We start from the raw sequence: 18,879 nt of genomic DNA on the forward strand, positions 1-18,879 counted from the left end.
AACACGCGACCGACGAAAATTCAGCACAAATTAAACAGCTGTACCAGAGGCTTAATTGTTGGGTGAACTAGAAGATGGCTCGCCTCTATAATCTTAACGAGGACAAATGAAAGAAGGATAAAAAATATCCAATGTTCTTTTACAAAGCGTTTCTTAACCAGTTATACATGAAATATAAACGTGTGTGTCACCTTTACTTTCTTCCACTTTGTCATCGCTGCGACTTTCTTCTTTTTCTTCACGCGAATCAACTGATCTCTGTTGATGTTGTTCTTCACCTAATGAAAGAAATAAAAAAGGATTTCATTAGTAAGGAAACCAGTGTAAGAACAATGTAGCTTCAGCACAGCCCGCAAGTCCCAAATAAATGAATTTAACTTGATGCCTATTGAATGAACCGTAATCTTACTTGTTTGTTCTTCCTGTCTCGGTTCCACGGATTTCTTTATTTCATTTTGCGTATGATCTGCATCGGAATCTTCTTTATCGCTAACAGCGTTCCTTGGAATATTTGCAGGTGTAGAATTGACAAAATAACCTGTGAATATAACAATTATTCCCAAAACTACCAGTCTTTGAAACGTCGCCATCTTAGTTTTCGGCATGGGCCGTCTGCACCGGTAGACTGGAAACAAGTAAATCAGCCAATAGGAAGACGATACGTCTTGTTATTCACCGCTGTAATTTTTTCACCATTGATTCAAACAACGATGCTAAAATCGAAGTCTTTTCAGATTATTCAGAATAAACGTTGATTTAATTTTCTCAAACTGGAGATTTTTTTTCGAATAAAGTACACACACGATCTTCTTACAGAAGAGAGAAAAACGGCAGATATTTTTTTTGTTAATTTATTGTTATTGTAATTAATTACCAGTATCAGACATTGAATAATTAGCCACGCTGGCACAATTGTGAAGAATGCCGGATGCTCCCCAGTGCATGCACGGAGGGCGCGCCATCCAAAATTGCACTTCTCATTCAGAACTTCGCTGCTTTTTTCGCGACTTGTTAGCTCCCCGTGCGGGATCAGCGACACAACCCGTGCAAAATGGCTTTACCTTGCGAGATCTACATGTATATATTTTCACCTGGTTCCGATAGTATCCCCGGCAAGGGAAATTAACAAAACCTCCATCCCACATAATAACCCTGAGGAAAGTGGTCTTCCTTTTGCATCTTCTTTAATTTCTCCCACATGTATTTCTCGCCATTTAAGAGAGTTTTAGTTTTAGCTTCAGTGTTTCCCTACAGAAGCTCGAGGGAGGCTTCCTTCTTCTTCTCAAACAAAGTCCAAAAATGGAAATTAACTGCGTGGCTTTCGTGTTATCGATTGGTTGCGCTGCCTGTGTTTAAACAGTTAATTTTGCTTACGCACAGTGATGCCAAGGCAATTCATTAGTTCACCCTGTCAGAGTCTAAATCTCTTATAATTAGTTCCTACACGGTTGCAAACAGGGCTCAGTTGGCATGGTAACGCCATTTTGATCCCTCAGTGACGGGCAGCTGACAAGTCGCGAAAAAAGCCGCCAAAAAAAGTCGCGACAATCTGAAAATCCAAGTGGAATTTTGGATAGCTCTGGCAGCGGGCTTCGAACGTTTATTCCAGGCGTGTTGTGTTTTAATAGCTGCACAAATTAAACCCACGGTCTTGCGCAAGACCAACTACACCCTGCTTCGAGCTCGCGGAAGTACTAAATTTCGATTTCTAAAGTATCAACTATGAGACGCCGGATGCGTGGCCCCATGCAGAGGGCAAGTCTTCTCACAGACTTCTGATGCCCTTTCTAATAATAAATCTAAATCTTAAGCAAACATGCTACAACGAAGATAGAATAAATGCGGTAAAAAAAAATGCCTCGCAATACATATTATCAAACAAAAGAGTTTTGAAGTTTGGTTTTCAAAATTATTAAGCTAGTGACATGATCAGAGCTGACGCCCCTTTAAGCATCAGCTTCAATCACAAAGGGGTGTGAGCGGAAGCATTTATAAGAAAAAGGAAGTTTTAATCCTAATACTTCTGCTTGCGCTTATACTGATGTCAGGCCCTTTTCTCACGTGTTGCGTTTCCGCTTATTATGCTAGTGCACTACGTGGCAGGCAAATCTCGTTCCCAGAGTCTTCGTTCCTTTTGGTCAGCACTAAGGAGGTAATACTCGTGGTTTCGTGGCTGGTGTGTTACATCGTTACATGTGGCCTGCGCTGGTCTAAAACACGCGTGGGCTCTGGGGACGAGATTGGGCGCTGGCGTGAAGGGGAAAGGAAAGAAGAATTGGCGCGAGATCTAGAGCGAAACCGAGGGTAGCACTGAGGCCATAACTATGCCGAGCCTTACACTAGTACTGGGGCACGCCGCGGTTCGGTAGCCGCGTACTTGATTCCCCCCCTCCTTACCAGGCTTATTAATTATTAAAGGCCAGTTTAAACGGTTTCAACATTTCATTCAACATCTGTTCAACAATTTGTTGAACCAAATGTCGCGGGTGTTTGAACAGGTCGTTCAACATTGTTGAAAGTGTCAAAAATGTTGAAAGCTTGTTGAATCAAATTTAAATCGGTTTAAACTTTCATATAACATTGATTCAACATTCTGTTTGCTCTTGAAAATGTTTCAAATGTTGAATGGCGTTGAAGCCGTTTGAACACTCAGCTCCGCTGTTCATCCAACATTTGCCCAACGTCCGTTCAACTTTTGTTGACCTCCCTGCTTGCAGACTCGTTTCAGGTGCTGTCATACTCACCGGAAACGTAACATTGCTATGGGTCGATGTCCAGCCCGTTTGTTATTATTATTTTAATTATTATTATTTTTTTTTTTTCAATTTTTTCAGATCCGCCCCAGTACGTTTGGTTCGAAAAACGGCAAACTTGGAAGAGCTGAGGTCAGATCTAAAATAATATTAGGCTTGTGTTTCAAGCAAGATCATTAATATTTTCATCCATCTTTGATGCTCATCGATGGGTTTAACGAATCAAAAACGTCTGGTAGGTACTACTCCAATCCTAATGTGAGGTACGTATTAAAAAATTTTAAAGTAAGGTCTTCGTTGTCCTGAGTAGCCTGAATGCAGACGGACTATAATCCCCGGTGGATTCGGCAATAATTTGGCCCAGGTCCGTAGCTTTGTGAATATCACTCATACTGATACTCAGATTTAAGTAATTCCGACGCAGAATCACTTATTCCTGTCTTGTTTCCGATTCCATTTTAGTAGCCTATTTCAGTCAAACCCAAAGTAAACAGAACGAGTCTGGTATTTTTAACCAAAAGTAGCGTCTTCACGGGAGATTGTAGTTACATATGGCGGCCCAATCTCGAACCTGCAGGACCTTTCTTTTTGTATTACATGTAAGAAGCCGCTGGCGCAAACAGAGCACCTCTAGTGAAAGACTATTTACATCCGTAAAAGATTTGTTGGCTGAAGAGGAGCCGAACGCTGTTTTCATGCTACGTTTCCGTGTGGGCCGAAAATACTGGTTCGTATTTGTTTAATTCCGTGCGAATTGCCATGTCTCCTTTGCAACGGCGGTTAATTAAGCGAGTTTACTGTGTTAGTGGATTACTTTGCGCAGTGTCCCCAGTTAGGTTGCACCAAGCTAAATAACTATGACACTAAAAAAAAAAGTTTTCTATCATGCTGTTTCATGATTAACTATCTCTCATTCACAGTTCACATATTTGATATTTTAGTAAGATATATTTTACTTTCAGCTTGACAGCCTGCGTAGCTGGCGGTATTAGGGACTTTAAGAAACCACAACCGGCAAAACCAACGAAAACGTCACTTGAAAATATAAGTTCGCGTTACTTGTATAACTTCGTGATTATTCCAATTCGTTCAACTTGTAGAATGCGGCTGAACTATTCAGTAACAAAATAGGTGATTTTATAGATGGAAACGGCGTTCAAGTTGAGAAAGAGAATGAAAAATTTACCGTCATGTACTCACGTTCTCCACAAAACCTTGAATTTGGTCATTTCACGTTGTCGTTTGGCGGAGGCAGCGAAGAAATGTAACAAGATTTATAACGCACGTGCAGAGCCTTTGTTTTTCTCATTAAATCCGCTTATTTTGTGACGTTCTCCTTGCCGTGGCCGTAGTAGTTTCTTAAACTCCCTAATTAATACCGGGTTTGATACGGTTCTTAAGGCAGAAAATTTGTGCTATGATAGTTACTAATTCTCAGGGGCCGACATCTTTAATCAAAATTGTTAATCTTACAGCTAAGAAGAGTGAGGGGTCTTGGCTTACACTAAAAGCGCACTCGATTGTAGACAGGGTGAAGAAATGCGAACAGCCAGCAAGGGTAGGAAGACAGTTGTGGCCGGCTTGCACCGACTTCATCATGCAGTTGCCAATGTCATGATGATATGTGTTCACTTTACCCCTCAGTGGAATTCGATCAATTCAACTGCAGTCACTATGACAAACGATTAACGCGGAAACGCTTTTTCAACCGGCTTGGGAATGAGCTTTCGACAATGTCCCCTCATACCCCTCGGTTTTCAAGCCAAATCCAGCAAATCTACTTACAACTCAAGGGATCGGTGATGGTTATTTTCAAAGGGTTTTTAAGCCAAATCCTCAAGAAATCCGTGGCGACTGACGAGGGTCCCGTTGCCGATCCGTAATAATTTTCCCCTTACAAATATATGTGCGGAGTTGCAACTGTTGCGCCACTAAAATCCAACTTGACAAACTTTGAGAAAGCATGCCATTCGACTCTCACTTATGATAATACATAGGGACCCCTCACATCACCAGACTTGCAGCGCTACATCCCCGTTGCCGTTTAGTTGGTATCGCATTGTTGAGAGTGAACGATAGACTCAATGAGAATGACTCGTAATAGCAAACAATTAGATACCCTCCAGGAGAGTAACTGGTATTCACCGATACAAACAATGCGAAGTGAAAGAAAAGAGTACTACTAAGCAGACGCCGAAGATGAACCTCTCAATTTCAAACCATCACCGCTCCTTGATCAGTCCAAGTCCAGGCGCTGCAATCAACGCTTTAACGATGTTATCAATCGTCATTTTGTCTGGGATTTGTAGCTCGAGTTAGCTATCTCCTTAAAAAGCCTCCAAACCTACAGAAGGTTCCGAACTTTCTATTCTCCAGTCTGGCGGTAAATGGAATTTCCTACGTGATTTTCGTATACTGAAGTAGCCCTACGAACCTTTGAAATAACCTTGAGGTAGCCGCACCGCCAGCCTGGTGAACAGACAGTGTGGAACCTTGCGTAGGTCTAAGAGATGGCAAACTCGAGTATGACAGCTTTATATGCAACTACTACCCAGCGACGATCATCTAAAACTGACAGATTCAGATTCAGATTCTTATGTGTTTATAAGGTTTCTGTTCGGCGTTGCTGAGTATAAATTTATGTTCCCCTCAGTGTGATTTGTTTTCACTATTCAACGAATATTCCAGTGGTTTTCAACTCCGTGTTTTCCTTTGTACTGAGGGCCAGTTCTTTCTCTATAGTCAGGGGCACCCAACGGAATACATACATACATACATACATACATACATACATACATACATACATACATACATACATACATACATACATACATACATACATACATACATACATACATACATACATACATACATACATACATACTATGAACTAAATTTGATTTTGAGACGGCAATACGACTTTATATTGACGGCTAGTTGGGAGAAAACATATTCCGTATTGGGCGGAGTCGCGAAACGACGGAGCCCAATACGGAATATATTTTCTCCCAACGCCGTCAATATAAAGTCGTATTGCCGTCTCAAAATCGAATTAGTTTTTTATCGCGATGCTAACATTTTGTTGGAGAAAGTAAACGGATAAAGTACAAATCGTGCGTTGATTGAAAGAGAAATTCTTACTTCAGTTAAACTGTAGCCATGGTAATATCCGTGCGCGAAATTTTTTCTCGGGGCGGGTTATTTGAATTTTTGGCTTTAATTTTTACGTCAAGACAAAGAAAATGCAAAAATTTACAGTCCATAAAGCACCTACCATTGATGAAATAGATGAGCTAGTAGGTTTGAACATTTTACCAGCAAATTTTATTGAAAATTTGTTACGGCCGAGATATAAACAACAACATGAAAACAGTGATGAATAAACCTCACAACTAGAGGCAAGAATAAAAAGAGCAATCATACTAGTACCCAAAAACGAAAACAGGGCACTGTTATCCTAGCTTAGATGCCGTGGGTCGAGATTTAGAAATCTGAAAGAGACCAAGCGGCGAAGAATACTGTAAAAATTACCGAGTCTGCCGTTCGGCGCTACGACAAGAAGATCAAATTGACAGACCTGAGCCATGAAAGAGAACGCAACAGAGCTCTTGGAGCAATTTTTTCTAGAGATAAGAGACATCAGAAAAGAAACAGATCCTTTTGCCACAAAAAAGATATTATAAGTGGTCCTTGAACAGTGTCAGAAGCTTTGTAAACTCAAATGAAAAGAAATAAACAACACCATCCAACGTCGCATGTTCATTCACAAAAGTAAAATTTTGATCTGGGCGCGCCGAACCCATTTAAGTGGCGTGCTTCCATGCCTACGTGACTGTCTTTGAGCCAATCAGAAACCGTCATTTTGAGACGGCAATACGACTTTATATTGACGTCTCAGCGCAATGGGAAAATCCCCCAGGATCGCGAAAAAAACATACATACATACATACATACATACATATCCTTTATTTAAACACGATGGGGTTTAAAGCTCAGAGCTTGTGGGGTCGTGTGAAAATAACTGATTACAGTGCAAAACCATATTAAAATGGTGATAACATTACATGTACATACAGAACAGAAAACAATTGACTACAGCAGTTAAGGCATAAAATGTAAAATATTTCCGTAAAATATCTGCTCGGATGGAAGGTCCCCTAAAAATTTCGAAAGTTTTTGCCTAGCGATCCCCTAGACTTTTAGAGCTTTTTCGGAAACATTCAAGTTTCCCTTGAATTTTCGGAAATGGTGTGCTCACGTTTTATAACTCATATCATTTTCAGATGGCGTTTTTGTCCGCTAAAATTTCGTCCGTTGTAACTATTCTAAAAGCTGCTAAAATTTCCGGTGAGGAATTGAGTTATTATCAGGAGTTTACATTTTTTAGGTCTGACAGAGCGTATAATTTTATCCCCTAACGTTTTTGGATGAAAAGGTTATACGCCTATAATATTCGGATGAGCATTTATATTCCCTAAGATTTTCGCTTAATTTTCGTAGTCACAGGTATAGCCAAAAACGTCCCCTAAAATTTTCTAATGAGACTATGGCTATTACCTGTCCTCAAACTTTCGGCAAGACCCATCAGGATAGCTAAAACTTTCGGATGAGACAAAAAAGCCCCCTCAAACTCTCGACACGACCAAAGTTTCCCTAACATACCCGAACAGATAAATATTTTTAGGGCAACTCCAAATTAACCAAACAGGCTTCTAAAGCATACAGAAATCCATTTTAGGCACTTCTGACGTATTTAGGAAGATTTGGTCGTTAGGTGCCCCTGTATAGTTCGGAGTTCGGACCATCCTTATTACTTACCCGAACGAAAAAGGAGGTTTGTGTAGAACGAAACTCGATTAAAAGCTTTTCATCTGTTGCCTGTCAGGGAATTATTCTCATTTGATCTCCGTGTTTTGTTGAATTGGTAACCTCAATGGGAAATTAATACTGACAGACCAAGTTTCATCTGGTTCATTTTCTTTCTAGTTCAGAGGTACTCAGTCTGGGTCAAACATTCAGGGTTTTTTCTTGCGAGGTGCTCAATAAATTTAGCAAATTACAGCTTTCTTACTAATCATACAAATGGTAACCAAGTAGCCTTTAATACAAATGGTTCATCACAAATGGTAACCAAGTAGACGGTACTTTTCATCGCACACGTTTACAGCGTCGTACGTATGCCGAGAGATGCCGAAAGCTCATCCTTCCATCAAACCTCAGTACTTAGTCTAGTTAACTCGGCAACTTTTTTCAAGGGCAAATCATTTACCGAAAAAACTGAAAAAATGGTTCTCCATGCAAAGATAACTGTGCGCTGTCTACTTGGTAGCCATTTGTATGGTTAAAAGAAAGATGTAATTATTGTTTTAATTATATGGAATTTAACTATAAAAAATTGCGATAAAATATTTCTTAAAATCATTTTAAGATTAAAAAATTGCTCAACAGTGAAAAACGACGACGTTTCGACGGTAGCTAAACGTCATTATCAAGTCAAAATATGTTTGTAAAATGGCAGTCTATAAATACTAACATACCAATCGCTGATTAAAAGCTGTACCGTGAGAAAACATTGAAATATTAAACATGTTACACGTTACATATACAGCTTTAATCAGCTATTGTTCTGTTAGTATTCATAAACTGCAATTTACAAACATATTTTGACTTGTTAATGACGTTTAGCTAACGTCGAAACGTCGTCGTTTTTCAGCAGTTTCTTAATCTTAAACTGATTTTAAGAAATATTTTATCGCAATTTTCTATAGTTAAATGCTTTTCTAAATCACTTTTTGTTCGTAATTATATGGAACATCGTAAAAAAAGGAAAAAAATCTAAATCTTCGAGGCAAATTGCCGGAAACCTTTGCCAAAGGAAAGGATTAGGAAAGCACAAAAAAGCACTAAAACTGGTTTGGTTGTTATTGTACTTCTGAACTTAAAGAAAGCAGGTGAAAATTGTGCTCTGAGCGGCATTAATTTCCCATTTGAATTCAAGGTTCTGAACAAAGCCATGGTAGGAAGATCGCATTGTTATGAACGGACTCTGATAGCCTCATATGTGAATGATTTTTAATAGGCACACTGAGTTTTCCGTTCTAAACAGACATCTTTTTTCATAAAGTCATTAAGATGGTCAAACTATAGAGAAAGGGCTCAAAGTTAAGTACCAGGGAAAAAGCGTCACAAAGTAATCAGCAAAAGAAATTTATACTCAGCAACCACAAACAGAAACACTAAACTCCAGAAGAACAAACATATTTGATAGCTGAAAGTAGTGAATTTATTCAAACAGACAAAATGAATCTGTCGGCTTTAGATGGTCATAGCTCGATAATAGCTGGTCCAAGTCCAGGTGCTGTAATCAGCGACATAACACTGTTATCAATCGCCATTTTGTTTGGATTTGTAGGCAATGCTCGAGTCTGCTATCTCCTTAAAAAGCGTCGAGACCTACGCAAGGTTCCGCACTTTCTATTCGCCAGTCTAGCAGTAAATGGAATAGTCGCGTGTGTGGCGGCTTTGCCTTCTCGCTTAGCAACGGCTACCTTAAATCATCACCTAAACTACCCACTGTATGCTGAATACACATGTAATTCTGCGATCATAGCTACTTTCATCTGTGGGAATGTTAACGCTGTAACCTTATCGCTAATGGCAATTGATCGACAAGACTGCGTTTTGCGTCCGTTTACTCGACGCATGACACGAAGCAATATCAAAGTTGTCATAGCTGCTTCGTGGATCGGGATTCTTATGCTAAGCTTGGTCCTAATTGTTGGTGTGTTTTATAAAGAGTCAGTCTGTGATGAATTTAACTTCAAAGGTCTTTTTTCAAAGATTTCTGATAAGCAACCCGTGTTCTTGTTGTATTACATTGGTCTTGGGTTTTCTCTCAATATCGTCTCTTTCTTTATTTTTGTTATAACTGCTATTCGTATTATAATAACTCTCCGTTCATCTCCTTTGCCTGATTCACAAAGTCTCCACAGACGCCAAGAAATCAAGCTAACATGGCTGACTTACAAGATATGCGGAGTGTTTATTGTTTGTTGGTTGCCGCCGATTGTTACTACAGGATTCGTTTTATCTAGAATTGGTGGGATAACTGCAATCGATGTGCTTGTAGTAACAACAACAATCTCATATTATTACTATGTACTGAACCCTCTCCTGTATTTTAATTTGTTGAACAGGAGCAGAGCAAACAATGTTCCAAGACCAGTCAACAGAGAAGAAATAGGCGCGCAACACAGAAATGAATCACTAAATGAAGGACAAGTCCTGGAACTAAAAACTGGACAATTGGGGCCGCAATGATCGAGCAAATAGCAATAAAATTATTAAAGTCCATGTTCAAGTTTATGATACTCATTTAAAAGATTGGAAAATGAAATCAACGCCGCCAGAAAATTAGAATAGAGATTATCGCTTTTCACTCTAAGAGTTGAGCTAGGTTTCTGTTTTATTTACGAGAAATAAAGAAGATTACAATAGAGTAACTTAGCTTAATTGGGGAGGACGAATCAAGCTTTATAGTTTATTTTATTTGGTCTTCTCCGCTACTTTATTATTATTATTATTATTATTATTATTATTATTATTATTATTATTATTATTATTATTATTATTATTATTATTATTAATGTTATGTATATATATTTTCCTTCTTCATTGTAACTTAATTTGTCTTACCCTGGTGTCTGTTGGCAAGCGGTTGCGGAAAACTCTTCTCAAAAAAGGGACGATAATCGGCTAAAAAAAACCCTAAAACGGTAACGCGGTTGGCACTAGACTCTACGAAAAAATCCCAAAATAAACGTCTCCACTCCCAACATCGCGCTCACGCACTTACGAAACTCAAAAATGCTTACGACAATTCAAATCAGTCTAATGCGTGCGCGCGCTCTATCCCGCGCGCACACCATTTTGTGTTCTGTCTTCTTAACATTCCCCCTCCCCGCACTGGGAGGTAGTCCTAGTGTGTTTCTAAATAACTGATTAGCAATTAATTCCAAGAGGTATCAGTTTGTTAATTAGTCGTACACGCAACTTTAGCTACACGGGTGTGGCCAACACGTCCAGGATATACTTCGACAATTCGGCCTAATGGTCAACGTCCTCTTGGAGTATCGGGCTGAATCACAAGAACTACGTCTCCAACTTTTAGGTCTCGGGTTTCTAAAGTCCACTTTGGTCGGCTGTTGAGGGCAGGAACACATTCTTTGAGCCATCTCCTCCACACTCGTGAAATAATGTTGTGCACCTTTCGCCATCTTTGACTAGGATGAAAAGTGGTGGTTTCAGCAGACACGGGGGCGAATTGTCCTCCCATTTGGCCATGCAAGAAATGGTTAGAGGTCATTGGAACATCGTCTCGCGGATCTGAACTCTGATAAGTCAACGGACGGGAATTAAGTAAGGACTCTACTCCGGCAAACATAGTGATCAGCTCCTCATAGGTTACATCTCGGTCTCCTACAACGGCATAAATGGCTTTGCTCCTTTCACCATTACTTCGTGGGCTCCTCCAAAATGTGGGGCAGCTGGTCGATTGAATCTCCATGTTACTCCAAGTTCAACTGCCTTGTTCTGAAGCTGTTGTCGGTCTAACTGGCTGATTAGTTTCCTTAATTCGCCCACTGCACCTACGCAATTTGTGCCTCTGTCGCTTATCATTTCCTTGGGAACTCCACGGCGACTGGTGAAACGAGCGAAGGCGTTTAAGAATGCGTCGGTATCTAGTCCCCACGCCATCTCTAAATGCACTGCTCGTGTTTCCAAGCAGGTGAAAAGACATACAATCATGGACAAAAGTGTTGTGGTATTTTGTATTTGAATGTAAACACCTTTTTCATCGGTAGTCACCCCCTCCCCCCCCCCCCCCCAAAGAATGTTGCAAAACGCTTCCTGTATGTTTATTGGTTTCCAACATTGAAAAGGGGGGAAGGGATAGCTACCTTTCACTATGGGAGAAGGAGAATTTAAACCTAGAGATAAAGGTTGGTAATTTTTATGTGTGTCAACAACTTTTGTTCCTGATTGTAGGCATCTTGTCTGTCGTGGTTTTCTGCGTCCTTGAACGGTGTAAAAAGGGCCTGCAAAATTTACGGCTGTCTGGGCGAAGGGTCTGAAGGTGAAACGAAGCCTTGTTTTCGGGAGTGGCGCCATAATCTGACAAGCTGGCTTGCTTCGTCTTCTCCTGCATTCCTGATTACATTCATGATCCCACTCGCGAATCTCCTCACGTGCGGCGATGATCCAAAATCTCTCGCTCAACTGGCAAAGAGTGAAGTTTATTCCAGCGGCATGATCTCCTCTCTCATGATAATACTTCACAATTAGTTTTGTCACCCAGTGTCCGCGAGGCAAAAGGTTTGGAAATCAGGCGTCGTACGGTAGGAAGTCTGCGAACTTTAATCGACCGTCACACCGGATCACACCGTCTTCGTCTATGTACGGGTTAAGCTTGATCAGCTGGCTTTTCTTTGGTATCGGCTTCTCTGAGCTCAAAGCTGTGTACTGTCACGGAATGCTTCGCGCTGTGCTAAGCGCACTATCTCCTCTTCAGCATCTTTCATTTCTTCAGGCGACAGTTCGATGTTTGCATTTCTGTTGTCTTTACTGCGCATGTTGTGCAGCACTCTTCTCATTCTGGCGTGTACTCGAACCAAACGAGTCCAACTGGAAGACCGTTTCGGATCAAGCCTCCACACTTCACGTGAGTTGTTCTGTTTCGATGCGGTTTCTTTCGGAAGGTTATACGTCATAAGAGTTGCACAGGCATTCGTGTCCTCTTTCCTCTTTGAGGTGTTCTTCTCTAACATTTCGGTAGGTCCGTTCGGAACTTACATCTTTGACCATTCTCTGAAATCCTTTGTTAGCCAGTCAGGTCCATTCCACCACAAGGAACACTCGGCTAACTCTGAAGGAGTGGCTCCTCTTGTACATAAATCGGCTCGATTCTCCTCAGTAGAAACATGCTGCCATTGTGACGGTTCAGTGAACATCTGTATTTCACCTATTCGGTTGGTTACGAACGGTCGGAAGTCTTTGCCACGCCCTCGAGTCCACCATAGAACATCGGTACTGTCGGAGTAAAAAGTCACGCTCTGCATTGGTGCATCTAGGACTGTGAGTAAGGACTGTGTTAAGCGGAAGCCTAGAATCGCGCCCAGTCTCGGTACTGTCATCGGGGTCAACGGAGCCACTTTACTCTTAGCTGTAATCAGGCGACTGGTGACGGCATCGTTATGATATTCGCACCGGATATAGACCGCGGCACCATAAGCTTGCTGAGAGGCATCAACAAATGTCACTATGCGCTTCGACTTGACAGGCTCTGGACTTCGCAGACATCGGGGAATCTTCACATCTCTCAGACTTTTTAACTGCTCGAACCAATTCCCGATTTTGTTTGCTATTTCATCTTGTATTTCGTCGTCCCAATCGTAGCCTCGCATCCACAGCTCCTGAAGTAGAATCTTTGCAACAATAACGTACGGGCATACAAATTCCAGCGGGTCAAAAATCGTTGCTACTTTACGCAGGACGTTTCGCTTCGCGATAGGTCCACTATCTCTTCCTCGAAGATCAACATGAGAATAGTGGAGTTCAGCGTTATCAATTCCAATCAAAAGATCGACAAGTCCATTGTTTGCTGGCTTGGCAAAACTGCACTGGGTCAGGTGGGGCCATTTGTTCTGATGTTCGCTCCAGCTGACGACTCTGTAATTGCCTGTGACTTTCTGCGGGGACGTTTTTACGCTGATTTCTTTTGAAAACCTCCCATCGACACCTTCTACTTCAACCTTTAACGGCATAGACTGAAAGGTTTCCACCGTATCGTTGATAACACGAACTTGAACTTTCTGAAAAGGTTCTTGCAGTCCCAGTACCCCAGCAACTTCTTCGTTCAGGAAAGTTTCGTTTGATGCGTCGCCTAGAATAGCGTTTATCTTTACTTTTCTACCATTAGCTTTCATCCATACGGGGACAGTTCGTAACGAAAAAGACTCAGTGAGCGTTTCGGCATTACAGCTAGTCAGGGTCACTGCGAGCGCCCCCTCCCTTGGAACTGCTGGGCGTCTCCTATCTTCAACATAGGGCAACGTAGTCATCGGTCCGGTTTCTGCCAACACTTCACTTCCATGAAGAAGGCGGTGATGATTTCGAGAGCAACCATCGATTCCACATATGCGGGCCTTTGTACAGTCTTTCCCTCTATGATCAGAGGCTAGGCAACGAAAACACAGCTTTCTTTCTTTAGCGATCTGCAAACGGTCATCTACCCCTTTGTCATAGAACTGCTAACAAAACCACACACCGTGATCGAAACTGCTACAGAGAGAACATGCAGGGAGGCCTCGTGTTCTTTGTATTATGATCATTTCCCGTCGCAGCGGTATGAAAAATTCGCATCCTGCTCTGATCCTGGTACCTTGGTGCTCTCGGTGGTCTTGCGTACTCGGCTGGTTTCGATTCGATCCCATTCGCCATTTCCGCCGCTTCTACTCAGAATCTGACCTCGTCTTTTAGCCAGTCTCTGACAGCTACGACTGATTTTTCTCTGGCGCGTTCGTTTAATCAGCGGCTGTAATTATCTAGCTGACGTTCAGGCAACTTCTTTAGCAGCAAGCTATGAAGGGTTCCATCTTCTAGCTCTCCGTCTCTTCCTTACGCCTGTAATTTTACCACCGTAATTCTAACAAGGTCAGCAAACCTCTCCAGGGCGTGAATATCGTTACTTCTAATGAATGGCATTTGTTCTAGTTGATCCATGTAGGCTCGCAGAAGCCGTCGTGCACAACCATATTTCGTTTTTAATATCTCTTTATCCTCCTCGTATTCGGGAGCGGTGACTCCGAGACCGCGGATGGCTTCCAAGGCGTTCCCTGTGAGGCATTGTCGCAGCCTTGCCATTTTCAAATTTGCTGGCTCGGTTGACTCGTCCACTAGACTTCTGAAGAGGGCCCAGAAATCTTCAAAGTTTCGTTTGTCACCATTGAACGTAGGGATCTTCAACGGCTTCAAAAATCGGTGTCGGTCATCGTGATTGTTATGACTCCTGTTTAGCTGATACTGTCGGGCTGGTTTCTCGTAGCGATCCGTTGTGTTCTCGCTGTTTATGTTTAAGGTTTTGACCGCGCGGACTTTTATCGCATCTTGTCCTGCTTCAATCGCTTCTTGTACTTCTTTTTCGATTGTTTAAAAACTTCGTTTTACTCAGAATCGTCTTCCACTTCGACATAGAACGCGGACAGTTCCTCTAAAATTTCCTGTGCATTTTCTAGGGCTGCCCACAGCTGCTCAATCGCACTTTCGATGACGGTTACTTCGGATTCCTTTACGCAAAGTCTTTCCAATTCGTGTCGCAGTTTCGTAACTTTCGTTTTTGCGGTACGTTTTCGACTCTTTATCTGTATCAACAGAATGTCCATTTCCTTCTTTTTGTCGACTCCACTCGGTTTAGTTTCCTCGTTTTTCTCGGTAAACTCGGTAATATCGATATCATCGGTATCGGATGCCATAACGCACAACTCAAAACTCAAAACTCAAAACTCAATTCACAAACGAAACCTCAAAACAAACACCAGTTCATACCTTTCTCCCGTCGTGGTCGCCAGAAAAATGTTCGCAAGCGGTTGCGGAAAACTCTTCTTAAAAAAGGGACGATAATCGGTCAAAAAAAAAAAACAAACCCTCTAAACGGTAACGCGGTTGGCACTAAACTCTACGAAAAAATCCCAAAGTAAACGTATCCACTGCTAACATCGCACTCACGCGACAAAGTACGCGTAACTTAGGCCCGGTTCATACGTCGAATTTCTGCCGTGTCGAATTCAATTAAACTAATTAAATTCGACAGAAATTCGACGTCTGAATCAGCTGCCGAATTTCTGCCGTACGTTCGACTGGTCTTGTCGCATTATCCGGCAGAAATGCGGCACCGATTCAAAGGTCGCATTTCTGCCGTGTTGAATCGAATTCATACATTTACATATATTATGTTAATGTATTGAGCATGCGTAACTCAAGGCTGACCGTGCAAAATGGCGTCATGGCACCCGTGCGATTCCATCGAAGAAGAAAGCCCAACTGAAGAAGAGAAAATCTTCGCAGAAAACTACATGGAAGTACTGCAGGAGAGCTATTGCAGCTCTGATGATGGCATTAATGAAGAAGTGCACAGTAAGGAGAATATTTTGGTCACGCGTATATTCGTCCGCCATGTTGGATACTCTAGCTTTATCATATTTTCTGCTGACTGACAGACACTGCAGTATTGACTCTGAATTAAGTGCGGCGCAAGTGCGACGTCTGAATCAACAGTCGCATTTCTGCGGCACTTAATTGAATTGAATTCGAAACGGCAGAAATTCGACGTATGAACCGGACCTTACTTACGAAACCCAAAAATGCTTACGACAATTCAAATCAGTCTAATGCGTGCGCGCGCTCTATCCCGCGCGCACACCATTTTGTGTTCTGTCTTCTTAACAGTGTCCATGCATGGAAGTTACTCAGTCCTGCAAAATTTTCGTTCAATTTGTTTCTCCACACGATTCTCAGTTTTGCCGAAGACACGTTTTACGACACGATACCTAGTGTAACTGCCACAGGATTTCCAACAATATCACTGTCTGAGCACTTGCTACTCGAACATTAGGGGTGGCGAATGGTAAATGCAATACTTTACGAGACTGTTATTATATTTCATTTTAATTTTATCTTCCATTGTTAGGAGGGCAACTTGTTTGTAAGTGTTTTTAACGCTATTTTGTGTTACCTTACCCTTGGTAAAAAAGTAAAGACTACAGACGAGCCCGAGACATTTTGACTTCCTATTGAAATTGCAAGACCGAGACTTTTAAGTGTTTTAAATGCGAGCGCTAGACGTTCAAACTGTTAAAATTGAATTTCAGCTTAAACAGAAGTCTTACGAACAAGCAGCAACTTTTGTGGAATTCTGGACTGCGAGCAGTCTCCTTCTTCTCCCAAGTTCTGTCACAATCGCACGATTTCTAGCGAGCCTCGAGAAACGCAGGCGCTTTTTCCTTCCTCTCCCCAATCCCTCCTTGTTCATTTTTCCAATTTGCATAATTTTACCGTCTCTTGGCGCGCGTGATCTCAGGAAAAAGTAGGACTGCTCGCAGTCTAGTGGAATTCAGACGATTTAGGATTATTCCTATTTCTAGGGAATTTGAAAGTTGCGTCACACTCTTTCTTGAGGCTGAGATTAACTAAAATTTAAGCAGGCTTACAACAGTTCTTCTGGCATTGGGATGGATCTTTTCAAATCAATATTTCGCACGGAAGACTTGCTTCGATTTCCATCATACTTCACTACCTTTCAACCTATGATCAAATTGTATGCCTTTGTTGGTTTCCGAGCAACAGATGTTATCATAGCAATAGTGACTCGAAGCACTTCATTTTAAATAAAGTCGAATGTCTCGAACTCTAGTCAGACACTTTACAACGAAACTTTCAGAATTTAAACTACATAGACAACTTGTGGGCGACATAAAAAAAACAATCTGTAAGAGCGTTTTCAAGTAAATAAGGAATAATCTTTTTATGGGCTGTATTTAAGTTATTGCCGCATTTTTTGTTAAAATCGCAAGAAAAATAAAACTTATAACTTCTCATTTCTGTCCAAAGGTCTCTTAAAACAGCAAAACATTCTAAAAGTACCTTGAGCTTCTTAGCGGCCGGGATGTCAAGTTATTTGTGTTTTAAAACGGATAAAATAAGTCGAAAAGCTCGTCATTTGCAAAAATCAAAATATTTCAGAAATTCCCTTACAAAATAATAATAATAATAATAATAATAATAATAATAATAATAATAATAATAATAATAATAATAATAAAATCTTTCTTTATTATAATATTCCAAGCAAAATTGATATTTACAAGTTGAAAGTAGAAAAAAGAGCTATTAAAACCTATTTACAATTCAATATTTAAAATTCATTTCGATTAAAAAAAAAGCGACTATTTCCAAGCACAACAGAGCTATTTTCAAGTACAATTTTTTAACAATAGTAAGACTAAAATTTTGATGAAATAAAAAAAGTTGTTAAAAAGATGCTAAAATACTAATTTACAACGTCACGCCATCATTCACTTTCTAAAATTAGCGGAGACACGCTTGGCTAGCGTTTAAGCGGCAGTCATCAATGAAATCCCCAAATGGAATTTTGTGAAAAGGTGTCCTGGAGCCTCTTACGCATGTGTGTACCGACCTTAAGAGCGGATGTCTGTAAATATCAACCAGCGGTGTGCAATAGCGAAAAATTCAAAATTCTCAAAAAAATTCACAACGTAGCCCACGGTAAACTATTGCAAGAAATACATGTTTTACTTCGATCCGATAATTATTTTTGATGTGAGGCTATGATCTTGAATTCACCGCTCCTGAACCGGGTTTTCGGTGTCTCACACCACATGTTGCGACGACCTCGTTTTAAAAATCAAACCCGTTTCGTTCCAAATGAAAAACATCCAGTCTGATAAAGTACATAATTGTAGACATCATAAATGGTATGTTACTCATCTGAAGTGAAAATTAAATATTTAGGAGATTTTTCAATATTTACAATTTTTTAAGCGATTTCTCGTGATGCCAAATTGACAAATTTGCGACGCTAAAATCATCAACTGGTACATGGCGTTGAGAATAAAGATCTACACCACGTGAAAGAACATCATTTCTTCTTATAAAATCCGCTCTCAAAACTATGGGCAACACAAAAGCAAATTTTTGAGGCCGCGAAATACAAGTAGTACTTTAGTGAAATTTGAGCTTTTCTGTCACGGCATTCCGATGCTAAAACTCAGATTAACACAAGATGAAAACGTTTCAAACAGCAATTGTTTGTTGGTACTTGCTATAGGTTTTGGCCCACGTTCATAATATCACTTTCCATGGTTTTTAATCATTTCGGGACAGGCACAAAAGATTGTAGCAGTTGTAGACCCCGAGTTCAAAAGCGTGTAAATGTCACAAAGGTCAATTCACATAGTCAACGTTTTGAATTCGGACCAGAATGTTTTGCATTGAATCTTACTTTAGAACAAATGGAACAATAGCTACAAGTGCTACGTAATTCATACCTTTT

The 18,879-nt window shown here is 40.8% G+C and overlaps 1 protein-coding gene and 1 long non-coding RNA gene across 2 annotated transcripts in view; both read right to left on the reverse strand.

Moving 5' to 3' along the window:
• Positions 1–607, reverse strand: part of LOC146489742 (Golgi apparatus protein 1-like) — a 31,984-nt gene extending 31,377 nt beyond the window's left edge. The window contains exons 1-2 of the mRNA XM_085092926.1: positions 410–607; positions 192–278 (exon numbers count right to left, since the gene is read on the reverse strand). Of these exons, the coding sequence (XP_084949052.1) occupies positions 192–278; positions 410–605 (283 nt within the window). The 5' untranslated portion in view covers positions 606–607. The remainder of the gene's footprint in view (positions 1–191; positions 279–409) is intronic.
• LOC146489735 (uncharacterized) overlaps positions 1–18,879 on the reverse strand; it is a 213,204-nt gene that overhangs the window by 173,262 nt on the left and 21,063 nt on the right. The gene's annotated exons all lie outside the window — the stretch shown is intronic.

Source organism: Pavona decussata, unplaced genomic scaffold (assembly GCF_977016875.1).
Source record: "Pavona decussata unplaced genomic scaffold, jaPavDecu1.1 SCAFFOLD_3, whole genome shotgun sequence".
NCBI classification, from domain to species: Eukaryota; Metazoa; Cnidaria; class Anthozoa; order Scleractinia; family Agariciidae; genus Pavona; species Pavona decussata.